Consider the following 16820-nt stretch of genomic DNA (forward strand, 5'->3'; position numbering starts at 1 on the left):
TTAGCTATCATATATATATATATATATATATATATATATATATATATTATTTGGACAAGCTTATTTTAGTGTAAGAAATGATGTAGGTTTGGCCATTCCTTGTAGGTTCATTGCCATCCGAAAGTCCTGAGAGCTTTGATAGAACAGGCAGAAAGGCTTACACTCGGTTCCAGAGCTTTCTACAATGATAAATTCCCAATCTTTGTTGAATATCTGACAAGCATGTTTTGGCATGCAATGATGTTGCCAATGAATACTTATACCTATATGCAACCAAGGAATGAGCATTTTTTTTCTAGGTTACATCAAAGAGTATGACTAACATTAGTAGACGGAGGCTTGACATAATACCCAGTTTTGCTCTCGATATTCCGGTAGTGTTAAACACATCTGTCATAGGATGATTGGATATCGAGGGGATCCTTCAACCCCTTGGTTTGGATTGTTCTCATGAATGTTTGATTTTTTTTTCATGTTCTCAGTTTCATTATTATTTGTATTCTTATACCTTCATATGGGTAGTAATCCCAGTAGATGACTATTTGAAAGCTGTTAGAGATTTGTGTTCTAAGCACAACATTCTGATGATTTCTAATGAGATCCAAACAAGCATAGCTAGAACTGGGAAAATGTTGGCATGTGATTGGGAAGACATACGGTTTGATATTTGCTTGTAACCCATTTTATTTATTTTTTGTTTTTCAAAAGCACATCAGTGACAGGTTTAGATTTTAACCCGTCACTAATGACTATACATCAGTGACGGGTCCAGTCACCGATGTATTGTCATTAGTGACAGATCGTGATCCAAACCCGTCACTAATATATAATCATTAGTGACGGGTTTGGATCCAGACCCATCACTGATATAAGTCATTAGTGACGGGTCTGAATCCAGACCCGTCACTGATACATAGTTATTAGTGACGGATCCAGACCTATTACTAATGTGTCCATATTAGTGATGTGTTTAGAGTGACGGAGATTTTACACGTCACTAATGAGGGTCATCACATGTCACTAATAAGCTTTTCTGAGGTAATATGGGCTGGTGGCGGCAGTGTAGGACAAGCGCGGACACGCTCAAGGACAAGGCACATGCAAAGAGCATGGAGAGGCAGCGAGAAAGGGATTGAACAAGTGAAGTCCAAAGAGAACATGCGGTGAAAAAGAGAGAGTGCAAGACAAAAAGAAGAAACATTAATTCAAGGTATACAGTTTCAAAAGTGTTTTTTTGGTTGAAATATCACTCCACATCTCAAGGACATGTGTGTCCTAGCCATTTCAACCTTTTTTTTTACACTTGGTAACTCAGTTTTTTTGTCTGTGTAACTACTCCCTCCGTAAATAATTGAAAATGTTGAGTTTACTTTTCGAGCATTTAATATATGATTTTAAGAATATTTAATGCACTAAACTATAAAAGATAATGTTATATTTACCACCAAAAGTAATTACGAGTATAATGTAATTAGATCTATTCGCCTATGTTATAATGGTCAAAATTTGAACAATGAATTCAAACATTGCCAGTTATTGAAGCCGATAGAGAAATTTTAGACAAGCCTTTGCTAGCTTCAAAAAGAAAAGGAATGTGTTATTTTCTATTTGAAATTATGATTTTAAAAAAAATAATGGTTTTGCTGAAATATGCATAGTTGAAAGAAATTGCCTTTGGAACCGAAGAAAAGGGGCAAAAAGACTTTGATTTCACCAATTGATGAGTGAAAATTGACATAATCAAGGCTTTATACTATAGTACCACTTGTTGCCCTTACAACTTCTTCGGACCTCTAAATTCTTCTACGAATATAGTTAAAACATTATAGAACTTCTATCACTTTTTAATCTTTTCTTTATCTTGGTTCTACCCTTGCCATAGGCCACTCATGGAAAATGATATATTCGTTCCAATATGGGGGTAGTTGGAGGACACTGCACCATACCACTTCCTTAATTCCCACGCACATTTTTTAAATGATTTATATTTGCAATTCTAGGAATTTATCTTAAAGGGGAATGAAAATTGGAGTAGTTGATGCTCGAAAAATGTATATTCCCTTGTCTATGATAATTTCACCAACAAAAACCCCTGTAACCCCGCCCAACCCTTCTTCTCTTTTCTCCTCCTCCTCCTCCAACCCATTATCTCTACCCACAGGGCACAGTAGAAACCATTGTCTTTCACACATAACTTCTCTTCTGCCACTGCTCTCTTTTCTCCCCTACCCTACCCCTCTTTCAGCTTTCCATCTCATCCAGCCGACACCCAGACTTGCTAACGGTTGAGGCACGTGCGGTTCACTAGGATCTGAGGCAGACACTTTTACCCCGAGTGGGTAACCAGGAAGCTGTTATAGGGGTTCAATAATGGCTTCTCCTGATGGTGCTTTCTCACACTCTGTCTGACATTGTAGATTTGCTTATGTGTGAGATTGAGGATGCTATAGCAGATGGGATGGAAGTCATGAGGCAACATCCATATGCTCACAACTTGCGTCACATCTTTTTGAGGACCATTGACATAGCTGAGACTTCTGCTGAGTTGTTGAGGAGTCTCACATTCTTCAGGCAGTTACCATCTCGCTACACCTACAGATAGATGACATGGCCAGAGAGGGAGGCAGCTGAGGTAGTAGCATAGGATGTAGAGCTTGTAGCTCATGATATCCATAGGTTTTGGGACGCTGAGTACGACACAAACTCCAGTGATTCGGACTAAAATCCCTCCTCCACTTAACAGAAGCACTCATGATGCAGAGGTTGGCAGTTCAACTCAGTAGATAGTTACACACTTACAACTCCACAACCAGCTCAGACTATAGCACCTCCTGCCTCGGACATTCAGGCATAGATTATACATCAGCTTCAGAGACAGCTGGCTAATTTTCAAAAGTTGCAGGAGCATCAGATGGCTATGTGGTAGAACATGCAGTAGCAATAGAAAACCTTAGTGACACAATAGCAGAAGGATAGGGAGAACACAGCTCAAATGTTCACTTTTATGATGGGGTGCATGGGTAGTTTGTTTCAGGCTATGGGTATGCCACCCCACCTTTTCCAGTTGTTACTCCCTCACCAGATCCACCTTCAGCATCAATACCTTTTCCATGAGTTAGTGACTTCCTGACTACGTCGATCTCAATTGCTCTAGTAGTGTCAGGGGTTCCCTCAGAGTTTTTCCCGGCACTAGTTCTAAGGGGAGATCCTTCCTTTGTTGTACCTTATGCCTCAGGAGTCTTCATAGTGCCAGCGGTTATTACGATAGCTCCACCTTCTACAACGGTAGTAGTGCCTCAGAGTTCTCGTCCTTCACCCCGTGTCCTATCCATTGAGGGGACACAACAGCAATAGTCAGGTGCCTCATTGTTACGACCTTCTTCTATACCAGTTGTTAAGTAGTCAATTACCCCTCCTCAGCATGAGCACAAACTTCTTGAGCAAACATAGCAGGCAGAGCAGCAAAGGAGGCATATGTAGAGCAGAGCTAGTCTAAGCAGGAGGCTAGAGCTCATGACATGGTCGTGCTCGGATACATGCTAGAGGTAGCAATCCATGTTCTTCAGGGTTAGCCTCAAACATAGGGTCAATTAGCTGCTTTTGAGTCTGCATAAGAGGATGTTTCAGTAGCAGTTGATGCAGCCGGGGCAAGTTTTCTAGACTCTGCCAACACATTGCAGTTTGAGTGTCGAGACCATGTTTCTATTCCTCCCAGCACCAACACACCACCTCCACCCATCGACGAGTAGTTTTTGGCGCTTGATGCCAAAGGGGGAAAGAGTGAGTTATTTAGGGAGAGATTTTGGGTAGCATAACTTGTATTGTTGGATCTTTATGGATTTTAGTATAATGACAAGCCATTTGTTTCTTTGTTTGCCTCTTTAGCTTGTCATGACTCTTGTGCTTATGTTCATTTATATGATATGCATGTGATGTCATGTATGCTTATTGTTCATTATATGTCATGTCATGCTTTACTATGACATGCGCTCTCTATTTGATATCTTAATCATGGTATGATTATATCATGCTATGCTTTAATTCCATATCTATATGCTCATATATCCTTTGATAGATGCACTTGTGTAGAATATGACCATATTCTTATATGTTTTACCTTATGTCATGTTCATGTGAAGCATATTGTATTAGTTTACATATGCTTTTAAATCTCTTATATACACTTGCTTTGGGTTGTGTTGTGATCAATCATCAAAAATGGGGAGATTGTAAGTATCTGTACCTCTAATTTTGAGTTTTGGTGATTAATCATAATACGATCATCATGACTAACGTGTGTTTTGACGGAACCATTCAAAGTTAGGTCATGGTGATAATGTTTGGGTATTCTCAACCCCTATATTAGTTTTCATGTTGATGGTTTGAAGGATATGTGTGAAGATTAATGTCTAGCAGTTCTAAGTGTCATTTGGTGTTAGAAGATACTTATAGTAGCAAAGGACTTTGTTTTTTCTTTGGCTATACTATTAAAGCGGTTGAGGATAGTGCCTTAACCTAGTTTGAGATAGATAGATAGTTGTGATACACACTAGTCAAATTTAGCACTAGGTAGCTTAGAGAAAGCCCAAAATATTGAAAAAGTCAAAGTTAGGACAAAGATTGGTTAAATTGAAGAAGTCCCGGAACATTTATAGTCACCGGAAGCTAAGGTGTCTGCACTAGAAGATGTTCTAGATATGTAGAAAGACAATACTCACCGGAAGCTTAAGTGTGTACACCGAAAGCTTCTCACTGAAAGGTTAGTAGAGAGGCTATACTCACCGAAATCCTATGTGATCACAGGAAGCTTTCATCAGAGAAGGTTTATAGTAGGGTCTATTTTGGCGAAGATCGAGGTCTTCTACTTACTGGAAGCTCCGATGATCATCAGAAGCTTGCACCAGAATATGTATCTAGTAGAGGTCAGTTTTGTGAAGTTCAAGTCGGTATACTCACCAAAAATTCATGTGAGTGCACTGGAAGCTTCTCGCCGGAGGAATGTAATTGTGTGTGGAGTAGCCGTGGAAGGTTGAACTTCTGCTCATCAGATGTTCTGGTGGGGAATTTGAAATTCCCATCGGAACTTCTTGTGAGTAAAATCAAAGTTAACGACTATCTTTTGGAGTTGATTTCATTGGATGTCCAGTGATGATAAGTTGTCCTCACCGGAACTTCCGATGATTGCAATTTTTTTTAGGTAGTTGGGCAACAACTAGTTTTTGCTCTTGAACCATAAATACACCCCCACTTATTCATATCAATTCTCTTAGTTGGTAGATGATCTCAATGGTATACTTGGAGAGTCAAGAGCAAGAAGAAGCACTTGAGTGATTTTCAAGCTCATTAATTGCAAGATTAAGGACATTATTAATGCTAGAAGAGTAGTTAGTGTGCATTCAATCATCTCTTTAGTTTAGATTAGATCAAGTGAGGTTTTTATCTTGTTACTCTTGGTGATTTGCCTCATCTAGATGGCTTGATGGCATTTAATCTTGAGGTACTTCATGGTGGAGTGTTTATTGAAGTCCTAAGATGATCATGTACCGATTTGAAGTTCATTGATCTTAAGTGGAGAAGGACCGCCACTAGAGAGCGCTTGATCCCTCACGTGGGATCGAGAGGGAAATATAGCCTTGTGTGGGTACTCCAACGAGGACTAAGGGAACGCTAACTCCTCGATACCTCAAGAAAAAATCGAGTCTCCTTAATCGTTCTCTTTACTTTGAGTAATTTAAATTTTAGCATTTAACTTCTGTATTTATATTCTTGTAGTTTGTTTCGTAAGACAAGCATTTACTCCTCTAATACAAAAGTGTCGTTTTAAGTTACGTATATTCAACTATTTTAAACTTTGGCTACAAATTACTTTTTATATATTGAGTTTGGATATTTAAAAATAATACTGGTAGATTTGTCTCGAAAAATATTTTTATAATAATATACTTTTACTATATTTTATCAATATTTTATTAAAAAAGTAGTAGTCAAAGTTGTATTTTAAAAACCATGTCAATATTCAAAACAATATTTATTTCGGATTAGAGAGAGTATTTCTCTCTCCTCTCTTACTCCTCCACATCACTAAAATCCTACGTAATACGTATTTGGGATCAGAGAGACTTATTTGATAATCATTGTACTCCGTAATAAATGGAACGTAGGGCCGAGGTGAGTCTTCTCTCAAATGTAGAATTATGAGACTAATAGTTCATGTATGAAAATCCCAACATTACTCTTTCGCTCACTAGTTAATGTTGTTTTAGATGTTCACTCATTGATTATATACTACTATAGTATTACACTTGCCCCAACTCAACTCAGGGAAGCTTCATCACCTCTTCAAACCCCACTCCCAATCCCACTCAGTCCCTCTCTCCCCCTCTCTCTCTCTCCTTCCCCACACACAAACAGCCACTCGTCACCTCCCCCACCCTCCGGTTCATGTCCTGTTGCTCCCCATGTCGCCCCCACTCGAGCTCGACTACATAGGCCTCTCGCCGCCGGCGGCAGCAGCCGCCGGTTCCTCCGACGATCTGAAGGGCACCGAGCTCCGCCTCGGTCTGCCGGGTTCCGAGTCACCGGACCGCCGCGTGCCGGTCGCCGCCGCTGCGACCACCCTAGACCTGCTCCCAGCCAAGGGCGCCAAGCGCGGGTTCTCCGACGAGGCTCCTCCACCGCCGCCCGCTGCCGCTGCCGGGAAGGGCAAGAAGGTGGCGGAGGAAGAGGAGGACAAGAATGTGGCAGCGACCCCGCATCCGGCCGCGAAGTAGGTGGATTGGGGAAGTGGATCTTGGGGCTTTGCTGCCTGAAAAAAAAAGAAGAAGAAGAAATCTTTGGACTTTCCATGGGTGTTCTTCTGGCGTTGTTTTCCTTGGTTTTTGGGACTGCGGCAGTTAGTGGTTTGCAAATTGTGTTTTATTTTTTGTTGCTTCGGAGAATTTGACGAGTTATTGGGGAAATCTTTGCTGGGTTTGGGAGTTCCGGGCATTTGCAGGTTTAGTGCCAAAATCTTTTCTTGGGATGTCATTTTGTGTAAATTTTGTGCTTTTCGGGAAATAAAAGGGTAGGAATTGAGGTCAGACGGTCTGAATTATATGTCATGGAAATTTCTCTTGGCTTGATGGTTTCGATTTGTTTTGCGCTTTTTGGTGGGAATTTGGCTTGTCTTGGGTTGTAGAGGAGGGAAAATAAAGTTGCAGCTTTGTGTTGTTCTTTTGAATTTCCACTTTTCCTCAAATTTTTCTACTTTACAAAATGCCCCCTTTTGTATTTATACTTTTCTTGTTTGCTCAAGCTCTTTCTATCCTTCATCAGCTCTTCCTACTTTATTTTTGCTGTATTTTCTTCACAACATTTTGGTCTGGCAGTACCTTGCTCAATTTTTCTTTGCTGATCTTAAAATTGTCTCTCTTTTTCTTTCGCACAGCAGTAGAGCACCTCGTGATATACTTTTCCTTGCGTGGTTGTAAAATTATTGACCATCTTGTATGTTGTGCAGGGCTCAGGTGGTGGGATGGCCACCAATCCGCAGCTACCGCAAGAACACGATGGCGACCAACCAGCTGAAGAGCAGCACTGAGGATGTTGAGGCCAAGCAGGGCCAGGGGTTCCTCTACGTCAAGGTCAGCATGGATGGCGCGCCGTACCTTAGGAAGGTCGACCTCAAGACTTACAAGAACTACAAGGACCTCTCGATCTCACTCGAGAAAATGTTCAGTGGCTTCACTACTGGTGAGATGTCTCGGGTTACTTATTGTTTTTACGAGTGCATGTTCAGCATGTAATCGTGTTCCATTTTGATGTGGATTGTGTTAGAAGTACATCATGTAAGCCTGTAGAAGGCAACTACTAGATTTGAAGGACGAGCAACTACTTTAGCTTATCATTGCTTTGGGCAATTTTAGGATTACCAACAATTCTGTGTACCTTCTTTTGGCGACTTTTTATGTCTTGCTGAAAACTACCCTTGTTGGTTGTTCGATTATTGCATTCGTATTCAGTCTTTATCACAAAGATATTACTACTTGTAACCTGTAAGACAGGAGTAAATCTGGCTCCGTTTCAATGTATATTGTAGGATATCTTCTAGTTCAATATATTGGTCAACAAAGCTGCTAATCACTATATTTCTGAAATCGGGCAATTTAGGTGTCATGTTAATTTCCATGTGCCAATTTCGGAGTTAAACTGTGTGCTAGTTGTTTGTCATTTTTTTAAGAAAAAAATTGTTTCACGTGTAAGGCCATATGATGTAGTACGTATCCCCCATTATTATTCATCAACTTTGTAGAATCATGAAAGTGAGGATAGAGTGCAAGTCTTTTCAGTAGAAATTTTAGTGCAAGAAGAGGTTCTCTTCTGTTCTTTTATTTGATCTTACAGGTTAGTGTGGGTGTAATGCCATATCAGGCAAGGATGGCTTATCTGAGAACTGCAAGGATGGTGAATATGTTCTGACTTATGAAGACAAGGATGGAGATTGGATGCTCGTTGGTGACGTCCCATGGGAGTAAGTATGCCGATATTAACTACTTAGAATAATGGCAATGCAGTTGGAAACAATAAAAAGGCACTGATCTGATTTTGTGACTCATGTTTCTCGACTGAACACAAATTTAGTCATTACATTTTCTTCCACTGCAATTGCAGGATGTTTGCTGATTCTTGTCGTAGGCTCAGGATCATGAAAGGTTCAGATGCTATTGGACTTGGTAAGTTTGTATTCCTATTCTGTTTAGTGTACTGTTGGGCTAACCCCCACATTGTTTTTGTATGTTCTCACATTTCTTAGGTAGTATTTGGTTGAGTGCATATGGTGGGATGGTCCTGTATGTGATTATACCAAGTGGGTTGTTTGGTTAGTTGGACATGGTAGTATGATATTTTGTTAGGGTAGAGCCAGTTTACCAGTTTTAATGATCGGATCGTTGATGATTGATTTACCTTATAAGCCTCTTAAATTGTACTTGTAGAATAAGGCCTCTTAGTGCACTTACATTTGTCATGATACAATATTAGTTGTCTTGCTTTCCTTCCTAAGGAAAAATAATATATCTTAACTGTTCATGGTCCCTACATGAGCAGTGATTGTTTCTTGGGTGATCCATATGCCATTTTCATGTACATTGCACTAAACATAAGTTGATGAAATCAACAGCATGTGATGATTTTTTTCTTTTCTAAAACCAAGGAAGGCAGAGTTAATAAAATCAGACGCAATGTGTTGCATTTAACAAGAAGAATATTGAACTAAAATTGAGTTCAGACATATGAAAAAGAAAAATACTGCAAACAACTAAAATAGAAGTACTAAAATTCAGAAAAAAAAAATTAAATATGCTTCTGGAACAATGAAAGATGCGTAGCTTTTTTATTAGTCCTCCATTAACAGTGCAACCCAGTGTGTCATAGTCAGTGTGGATTGTGGAGTGCACATATCGGAAAACATGTGTTGAGTATATAATCTAGCCATCTAATTAATTGTTAAAATGTCATAATTTGAATATTTAGGTCATACTTGTTACTTGTTAGTTTTTGTTTTTCACAATGTGCCCTTTTATTTTGTTTCACTCCAAAGTTATTTTGGGTAACTTTGGCTTGCATTTGTACTGACTGAGTTTTTTCTTCTCTCTTTTGCAGCTCCAAGAGCAGCTGATAAGTCCAAGAACCGCAACTAGAATGGTTGCTTCCTACAGTCAAAAGCAAGTTGGAGATCCAATGACTGTAGGGCTCTTTCTGAAAACCGAAAAGTCTAACTGTTTTAAGATAAATTCTGCATTACGGTCTGTACCACATGGTTTGCAGTTACGCAAGAACACCCTGTCTCATTATGTTAGCTTCGCAAAAATCTTCTATGGACTTCTATTCGATTGTGTCCAAGTCTTTGTATTTGTGCTATTCCTATTCGTGTAAATGGTTTGGTACAATGTACGCTACTAATATGATTGTGCACTCCTACCTATTTTGCAAAATGGTGTCCATGAATTGTTTGTTCCTCTATATAAATGTTCAGTGAAGCCTGCAAATGTATTGTCCATCAGTGTGCATGTTAAGTTTCATGCATCTTAATTGTTTTGAAGTCCGTTGATGCAGATTGGTCCGAAACAGTGGTCCTCTACAGTAATCTCTGTTAAGTTCCATGTCCATGCCTTTCATGTGGAAACTGTGCTTCCTTACGAGCTTTAATGCCTAGTCGCTGGTGGGGACATGCAATGCATGCAGTTATTTATCAGCTGAAGCTCATGATGGTTGTCTATACTCTTACTCCATAGTGTCAATTAAAAAAAGGCTTTTATCTGAACCTTCAGGTAGCATATATTATCATTTCTAGAGAGATGGCAATGGCTTATGATCCCTTAGAATCAAGGCTTTCTCTGCCTCGTGTATATCTAATATCTGCCTCCTTAGAAATTATGCTCCACTCTGCTCCTTTTGTGTTACCTTTTTCTCCTTACCAGTGTCTGTTAGTGTTTGTTCCAAGGAACACATTAAAATTCTGATTCTATTGTAGTTTCAACCCAAAAGGCATCTTTCACTAACCCAAATGAGCCTTCATCTACATTTGTTTATCTCTTATAGGTTGCAGGTTGTCGTGTCTCAAGTGCTGAATTTATTCGGCAATGCTGCGGCACGCATCGGCTGAAAGCGACCGATAGGGTTCACAATTCTTGTGGATTGGCAAGGTATGGAGCAATTCTGGATCATATGGTTTGGTAGTCTAACACTTCATACTTTGTTATGATCTCCTGTTCTTTTCTAACCCTGAGCCTGTCCATATAACTACTAATACAGCAGCATCCAGTACCTAATAGAATCTGGATTCCGTTGTTCCCTCCCTTGTGGTCCTGTCAAGCCACCATGTTGTTATTGTTATTCTAAGCCTTTCCTTGATCCTTTTCTTAACCGATAAAGCCACACATTAGGGTATAGTTTAATCCCTTGCCGTTCTTTTATGCTCCTGTATGCGGCAGTTTGCTCATTTCACATGTTTCATTGTCTCCGGATTACTGCTGCGATAGTGCAAATCTAGACTACTGCGCTGCTTTCACTTTCATCTTTCCAGGAACATGGCTATGCATATTTTTATCGCCTAATTAGTAATTACGGTGATCACTAACCTTGTGCTGGGGAACCCTGATGGTTGATATAAACCTAGGCAACTGTCTCCACAAGTTCAACTTGTAGGTTATTAGATTGAGCATTGCACTATATTATTTCTGGTGTGTGATACTGCTGTCATGCATATTGCATGTCAAGGAAAGTGAGATGCTTCTCCTGTGAATTAATCAAGATTCCGTTAAAATCACTACCTTTCTGTCCTTCAATTCTAGTCCTGTAGAATTTCATGTTTGATCCTCGTTGGAAAGGAATTTCTACAAACTATCACTAACCATTTATGCGCGGACATGCTCAAGTATAATTCTTTTATTAGTATCGCTGGCAGTTTCAAAGTTCCTTTCCATGTTTTCCCAAAAAAAAAATTGCAACAATTTTTTTTAAAAAATTGGTGGTTTGAGGTTGACCAAAAATAGTATTTATCCAGATTCCCTTATAAAGTGCCATATAATTACCAGGCCGCTAAAATTTTTGAGACGTGTAAGTAGGGCTGTAAACAAGCGAGTTTGAGCGAGCTTATTGTCTTAAGGTTGAGCTTACAGAAGCTCGAGCCAAGCTTGATCTGAGTTAAAGATCTGGTTGAGCCTACAACTAGGTTTGAGCTGCTTGTTAAGGTCGTTAAGGTCTTGAGCTAAGCTCGAATCGAGCTAAGAGCGAGTCGAGTTCGAGTAGCTCACAAACGTCGAGTTTTTTTGGTAGCCTTATCTAAGCCATATGTGTATATGGTTACATGGCTTTGAGGTTAGGCGATTGGATTTTAGATTTGATGGTAATTGGATGGTGAGATCAAAAAAATACACTTAGCTAAAGTGAATGGACATCAGCTTTGCCTCAACGAAAAGTAGTTGAGCTTGAGCTCATAGGTTCGCTAACTTGTGTCTATGCTTGAGTTTTGGCTTATTAGTCTTGAGTTAAACTCAAATCAAGTCTATAGCGAGTTGAGTTCAAATAACTCGCGAGTCTTAAATTTTTTTACGGCCCTATCGGTAGCTGCAAAGCAAAATTTTGTAGCCAATGCCGAGCATAAACTTGACCCACAATGAAGCGTTCATCCCCAAACTCTCCCTGCCTGCTTCTGTTCTGCGGCAGCTGTAAATGGACAACAGTGATCTTTGTCTAATCTACCATTTGTACAGGAAAAATAAAACAAATCCATTTCAAACCCGTCACAGAATTGATATCATGTATCTTCCTAAACCGAAAATTGATGGATTTTGTTTGGTGTGGATGTGCATCTTCCAAGACCTTGCTCTCTTGAAATAGCAGTCAGAAAACAATTTTCTAGCCGAAACAGATACAGATAAAACCAAGGCATCACAATATCAGCTGGGCCCCTACAATTTGAGATGGAAATGGGTTCAGATCCCAGGCAATGCTTAAACAGCTTGCACAGTACTCAAACTCTCAAATTTTGTGCAAACTAATATACTCATAATATATATATATATATATATTTTGCAGTCAAAAGAAGGTGTGGAGTACAACTTATGATGACCCCGGGTCCACTGATGGCTTAGACATAATGATGGAGCATGGATGCAATGCACCCTCTACACCCAGAGGCCCCACCATCGGGCGGTCCCATGCGAAGGCGGAAAGGGATCCCAAAGGTTACAGAAGCCGCACGGCAACACTCACCCACTCCCCACTGAATGTGGGCCCGCGTAAGGTGGGGGCCCAGCGTGTCAGTTTTGGTGGGCGGGTCCGCTGTGAGGAGCTAGCGAAGGTTCGTGCTCGCTCGCGGGGGCCCGCCGTGAAGTGGAGAGCGGCTGCGGGTGGGGAGACACCCCCCACTCCCGTCCCTAACTCCGCGGGGCCCACCGCCTGGAAATAAGGCGCCGCGGAAGTCCAGGGACACCCGCTGGCTCCCTTACCCTCTCGCAGTCTCGCTTGCAGCTTCGCTGGCGGGTGGGTCAACAGGACCCTCGGGCCCATCTGTCAATGAAAGGTTACACCGCTAGTAGAGTTTCGGAGCGGAAATCGAGTGGCCGGTCGCCCAACATGCCTGGCTGTGCGGATGGCGACGCGGTCGGGGCGCAGTGCGTGTGATGGCAACGGGGAAGTCCACCGGAAATGGAGCTCTCGCTGTCAGTGGGCCCCACTTCTTGTCCCACCTTTCACAGCAGCAGGTCTGCACCGCATCAGCGCCTGACTACGAATGAATGAGTTACGAGCTCGCTCCCATCGGGACGTGGCGTGCTTAATGCATTGTCGTGCTGTGTTGGACGATGTATTTTCAATACAATTTAGCTTCTACGAAAATGAGCAAATTTCTCCCGTTTCAGACGGGCCTGAAAGCAGTAGTTTGGACATGTCTTATGCATCCTGCATCGTTCATGGCGGGGCTAACAATTAACGAGTCTCTCTCTATTTGTTTTTTCTTTCTTTCCCGACATATTTTCTTATCATAGTGAGACATCCTAGATCCGTAAAAGAAATAGTGAAACATCCTAGATTGATAGTAGCCAATTGGGGTGAGTGAAGAGATCAGTGTTAACCAACAGATCGAAAGCTATGATATTCATGTTAGTTTGACTTTTTCTAATATGTGGACTTTAGAGAAGGATCACTGTAGTTGGAACCTAGGACTAAATGGATTCTCCAAATTCCATGGCGCCATTGGAGACATAGTCAAAATGTCTCGCGGCACTGCCTAGTGACTAGGTCTCCACCATTGCCACCCCTTCGGTCACCCCTCCCCCGCCTCCGGCGTCCTAGTTGAGGAGGAAGGGGATCTGCTCCTCCATATATACTAGTATTAGGGTAGTTAGTGGCGTGATTAGGGGTACTATTTTAGGTAGTAGGTGTAAGGGCTTTCAGATGGCATCATCATCGACGACCCTAAGTTGGCTTTTGCACCCTCCTAGCTATTTGCGGTGGCGCAACCTTCTTTGATGCGGCCTCCACCGAATCACCTCTGAGGTATGCTTACTTCAACTGATCCGGTCGGGATGGTGGATTTACATTAGGCCCCATTTAGGTTTGTCTTCCGCAGTGACGGATCTCAGTCTGATGGCAGCAAATCGATCTTATTTGCTTCAAGTTTTGGTTTAAACTGACCTGGAGGCGCTAGATCTACCCTCCTCCTCTGGCGAAGTGGTAGCCGATGGTTGTTCAACGATAATGATGTGCTCCGATGGTGGGTCCAGGGTATGGACTCTTGCGACTTTCCATGTGTTGACTTTTCTTCATTGGATTGGGAAGGAATTCTCACCTCCATCTATGATGTTCTTCACTGTCAAGCTTTGGTAACGCGGGAGACAGGCGATCCAATTGATCGGAGGCGAAGAAGACAATGACGAGGAGAATTGATGTGGATTTCAATGTAATTTGGATGTTTTCAGGTGTCTCCTTGTAATTTGGGGTGTAATATCCAGATTATATTAATATAAACAAACCCGTTTAAAAAATGAAGAGATGAATATTGACAACATATAGGAATAAGGGTTGATCATAAATAAAATATTGTGAAGATATTTTTCTATATACTTTCAACTTACATTGAAAATTACTCGAATATATGTGGAATGTTTTCATCCATCCTAGACTCCATTTGGCATTATGGTGGCTTTTCAATAACACTTATTTTTATAGGTTTGGTTGGAACAGTTAGTTAAAAGCATATTTTTAAGAGCCATAATAGCAACATATTCCCGTAATATGCTATATTCAACATTGCAGCACAACACAACAAAATATATAATTTTTAAATATTTTGTCGATATTAGTAGAAATAATACGTGATCCTGAAAAATTTAAAATACACCAGTATCGCTTAACCGTAAGATGATACAAGCTGTGTCGATTGACCAAACGGCGACACAAGACGATGCCTTAGGCTTTGTGTCAACCCTAGGTTTGGCGACACAAGCCTGTGTCGCTAAGAGTCGTGTTGCCGCATCTTGTGTCGACATAGGTTGCATCGCTAAACGTCGTGGTGATACAACTTTGTCAACACATCACGTGGCGACACAAGCCCCATACATTTTTTCAATGATAGGTTCTCACAGATTTTTTTTTTCCAAGACATCATTTTTTTTAGATAAAGGGTATTATTTCATCAAGAAAATGAGGCTCTACTAAGTGCAGCAATGTGTTGTCATTTCATGTGTTCATTTTATGTGTTGTCATTTCATGCTGAAAAACGTAGCAATGTGATGCAGCAAAGGTGAGTGTGTTGGACCCAAGGAATTCAATGTGCCAGTCATGCAATAATAATGGTGGCAGGATAATGGTCGAGTGAAATTTTTACAAATTTTTGTGAAATATACTTGTGGCCCGGTACTAACATTGATAGATTGGGGAAATACATCACATGTAGGGTATGTGCTAGTACAAATGTTTGCCTATCTGCTCCTATGGTACCATTGGCAACATGCATTGACCATGTACCCTAATCCTAAACAAGCTAATACAAATACGATGGCATATATGATACACATCATTAGTGATCTAATTGTGTACCGAAGGTAGATCTAACATGCCTTAAGGAATATAAATTGCCGGGGATAGAACCTAGTTTCTATTGAGTGCAACGAAGATATTTTCCCTTCATCAGAGCATTCGGCCCGGCTTTCCTCATGCAGCAAGCCCTCTCATGATTCCTCTCCATATCAACCTCGCACGCCTCCTTGACGTGATGTACCTCCTCAACTTTGTGCTTACGTTCATCTTCCTGCCTCCGCTTGAGATCCTCCTCGTGCCTCTGCTCCTCCTCGAACTGCTCGAAGCGTTGTCTCACCAACTTCATCTCAAAATGGAGTTTGGCCTCGTCTTTGGGTGACTGCTTGGTGTCCACCCACTGCATGAACTCATAGAGAGGTGGGAGAGACTACGTGCAAAGAGAGTTAAAATCAACAAAATATGCATGAAATAACAAAGTGCAGGGGTTTGTGTGTTTTATCGGTAGATAACTGTTGTACAACTTCTACTCTGGTGGGTCGTACTCGTAGTTGGCACACACGAAGTACCTCCTACCATAGGTGTTCGAGAAATCTTGAGATTTAGCTTGCAAAGGGAGCGATATAAAATACATAGGGTGATTGTTAGAGGGGAAGTTCAAAGAGTCATGGTGGGTTGAAACCGTCTGTGAGTAGTAAGGATCACAGATGATTTTTATTGAAACCGTCTGTGAGTAGTAAGAGACACAGAAGGTATTTATTGAAACTCGTCTATGAGTAGTAAGAGACACAAACGGTTTTTGTTTAAACCCGTCTGTGTTAATTGCCACAGATGGAGTTAAAAAAAATATCTATGTGATCATTTCCCCTCTATAAGCAAATTTGCTTCATGACTGCCCTCATGATATGGCATAAACACTTCATGGTTCACAAATTAAACAACACATTGACACATTATTCAGAACATCAATCACATATTGTTCATAACATCGATCATACATTGTTTAGAACACAAAACACAGACATTTACATATCACAAAGGTTAAGAAAACCACAAATATGCACATCACACATTGTTTAGAGTACATAAACCAAACTAGCTAAACACAATTCCTAGTTGTACATCATTGGTCGATCGACACCATCTTCCAAAAAGACAAAATGATTGATATCATGGCCACACCGTCTTCCAGAAAGATGAAAAGTGATCGACAAACTTGGGTTGATCGACGCCGTCTTTCTAAAAGATGAGATAATAGACATCATCTTAGCCTCCTACATTTCAGCACAATGTCAACCCGAGCA

At 40.8% G+C, this 16820-nt stretch overlaps 1 protein-coding gene across 1 annotated transcript; it reads left to right on the plus strand.

The window, feature by feature from the left end:
- Positions 1 to 6281: 6281 nt before the first annotated feature.
- On the plus strand, positions 6282 to 9971 carry LOC133884524 (auxin-responsive protein IAA17-like). Its single transcript, XM_062323973.1, has 5 exons — positions 6282 to 6766; positions 7499 to 7731; positions 8410 to 8509; positions 8650 to 8711; positions 9640 to 9971. The coding sequence occupies exons 1-5, from the start codon at positions 6459 to 6461 to the stop codon at positions 9675 to 9677; spliced, it is 741 nt and encodes a 246-aa protein (XP_062179957.1). The 5' UTR covers positions 6282 to 6458; the 3' UTR covers positions 9678 to 9971.
- The last annotated feature ends 6849 nt before the right edge of the window (positions 9972 to 16820 follow it).

Source organism: Phragmites australis, chromosome 11 (genome assembly GCF_958298935.1).
Source record: "Phragmites australis chromosome 11, lpPhrAust1.1, whole genome shotgun sequence".
Classification (NCBI taxonomy): domain Eukaryota; kingdom Viridiplantae; phylum Streptophyta; class Magnoliopsida; order Poales; family Poaceae; genus Phragmites; species Phragmites australis.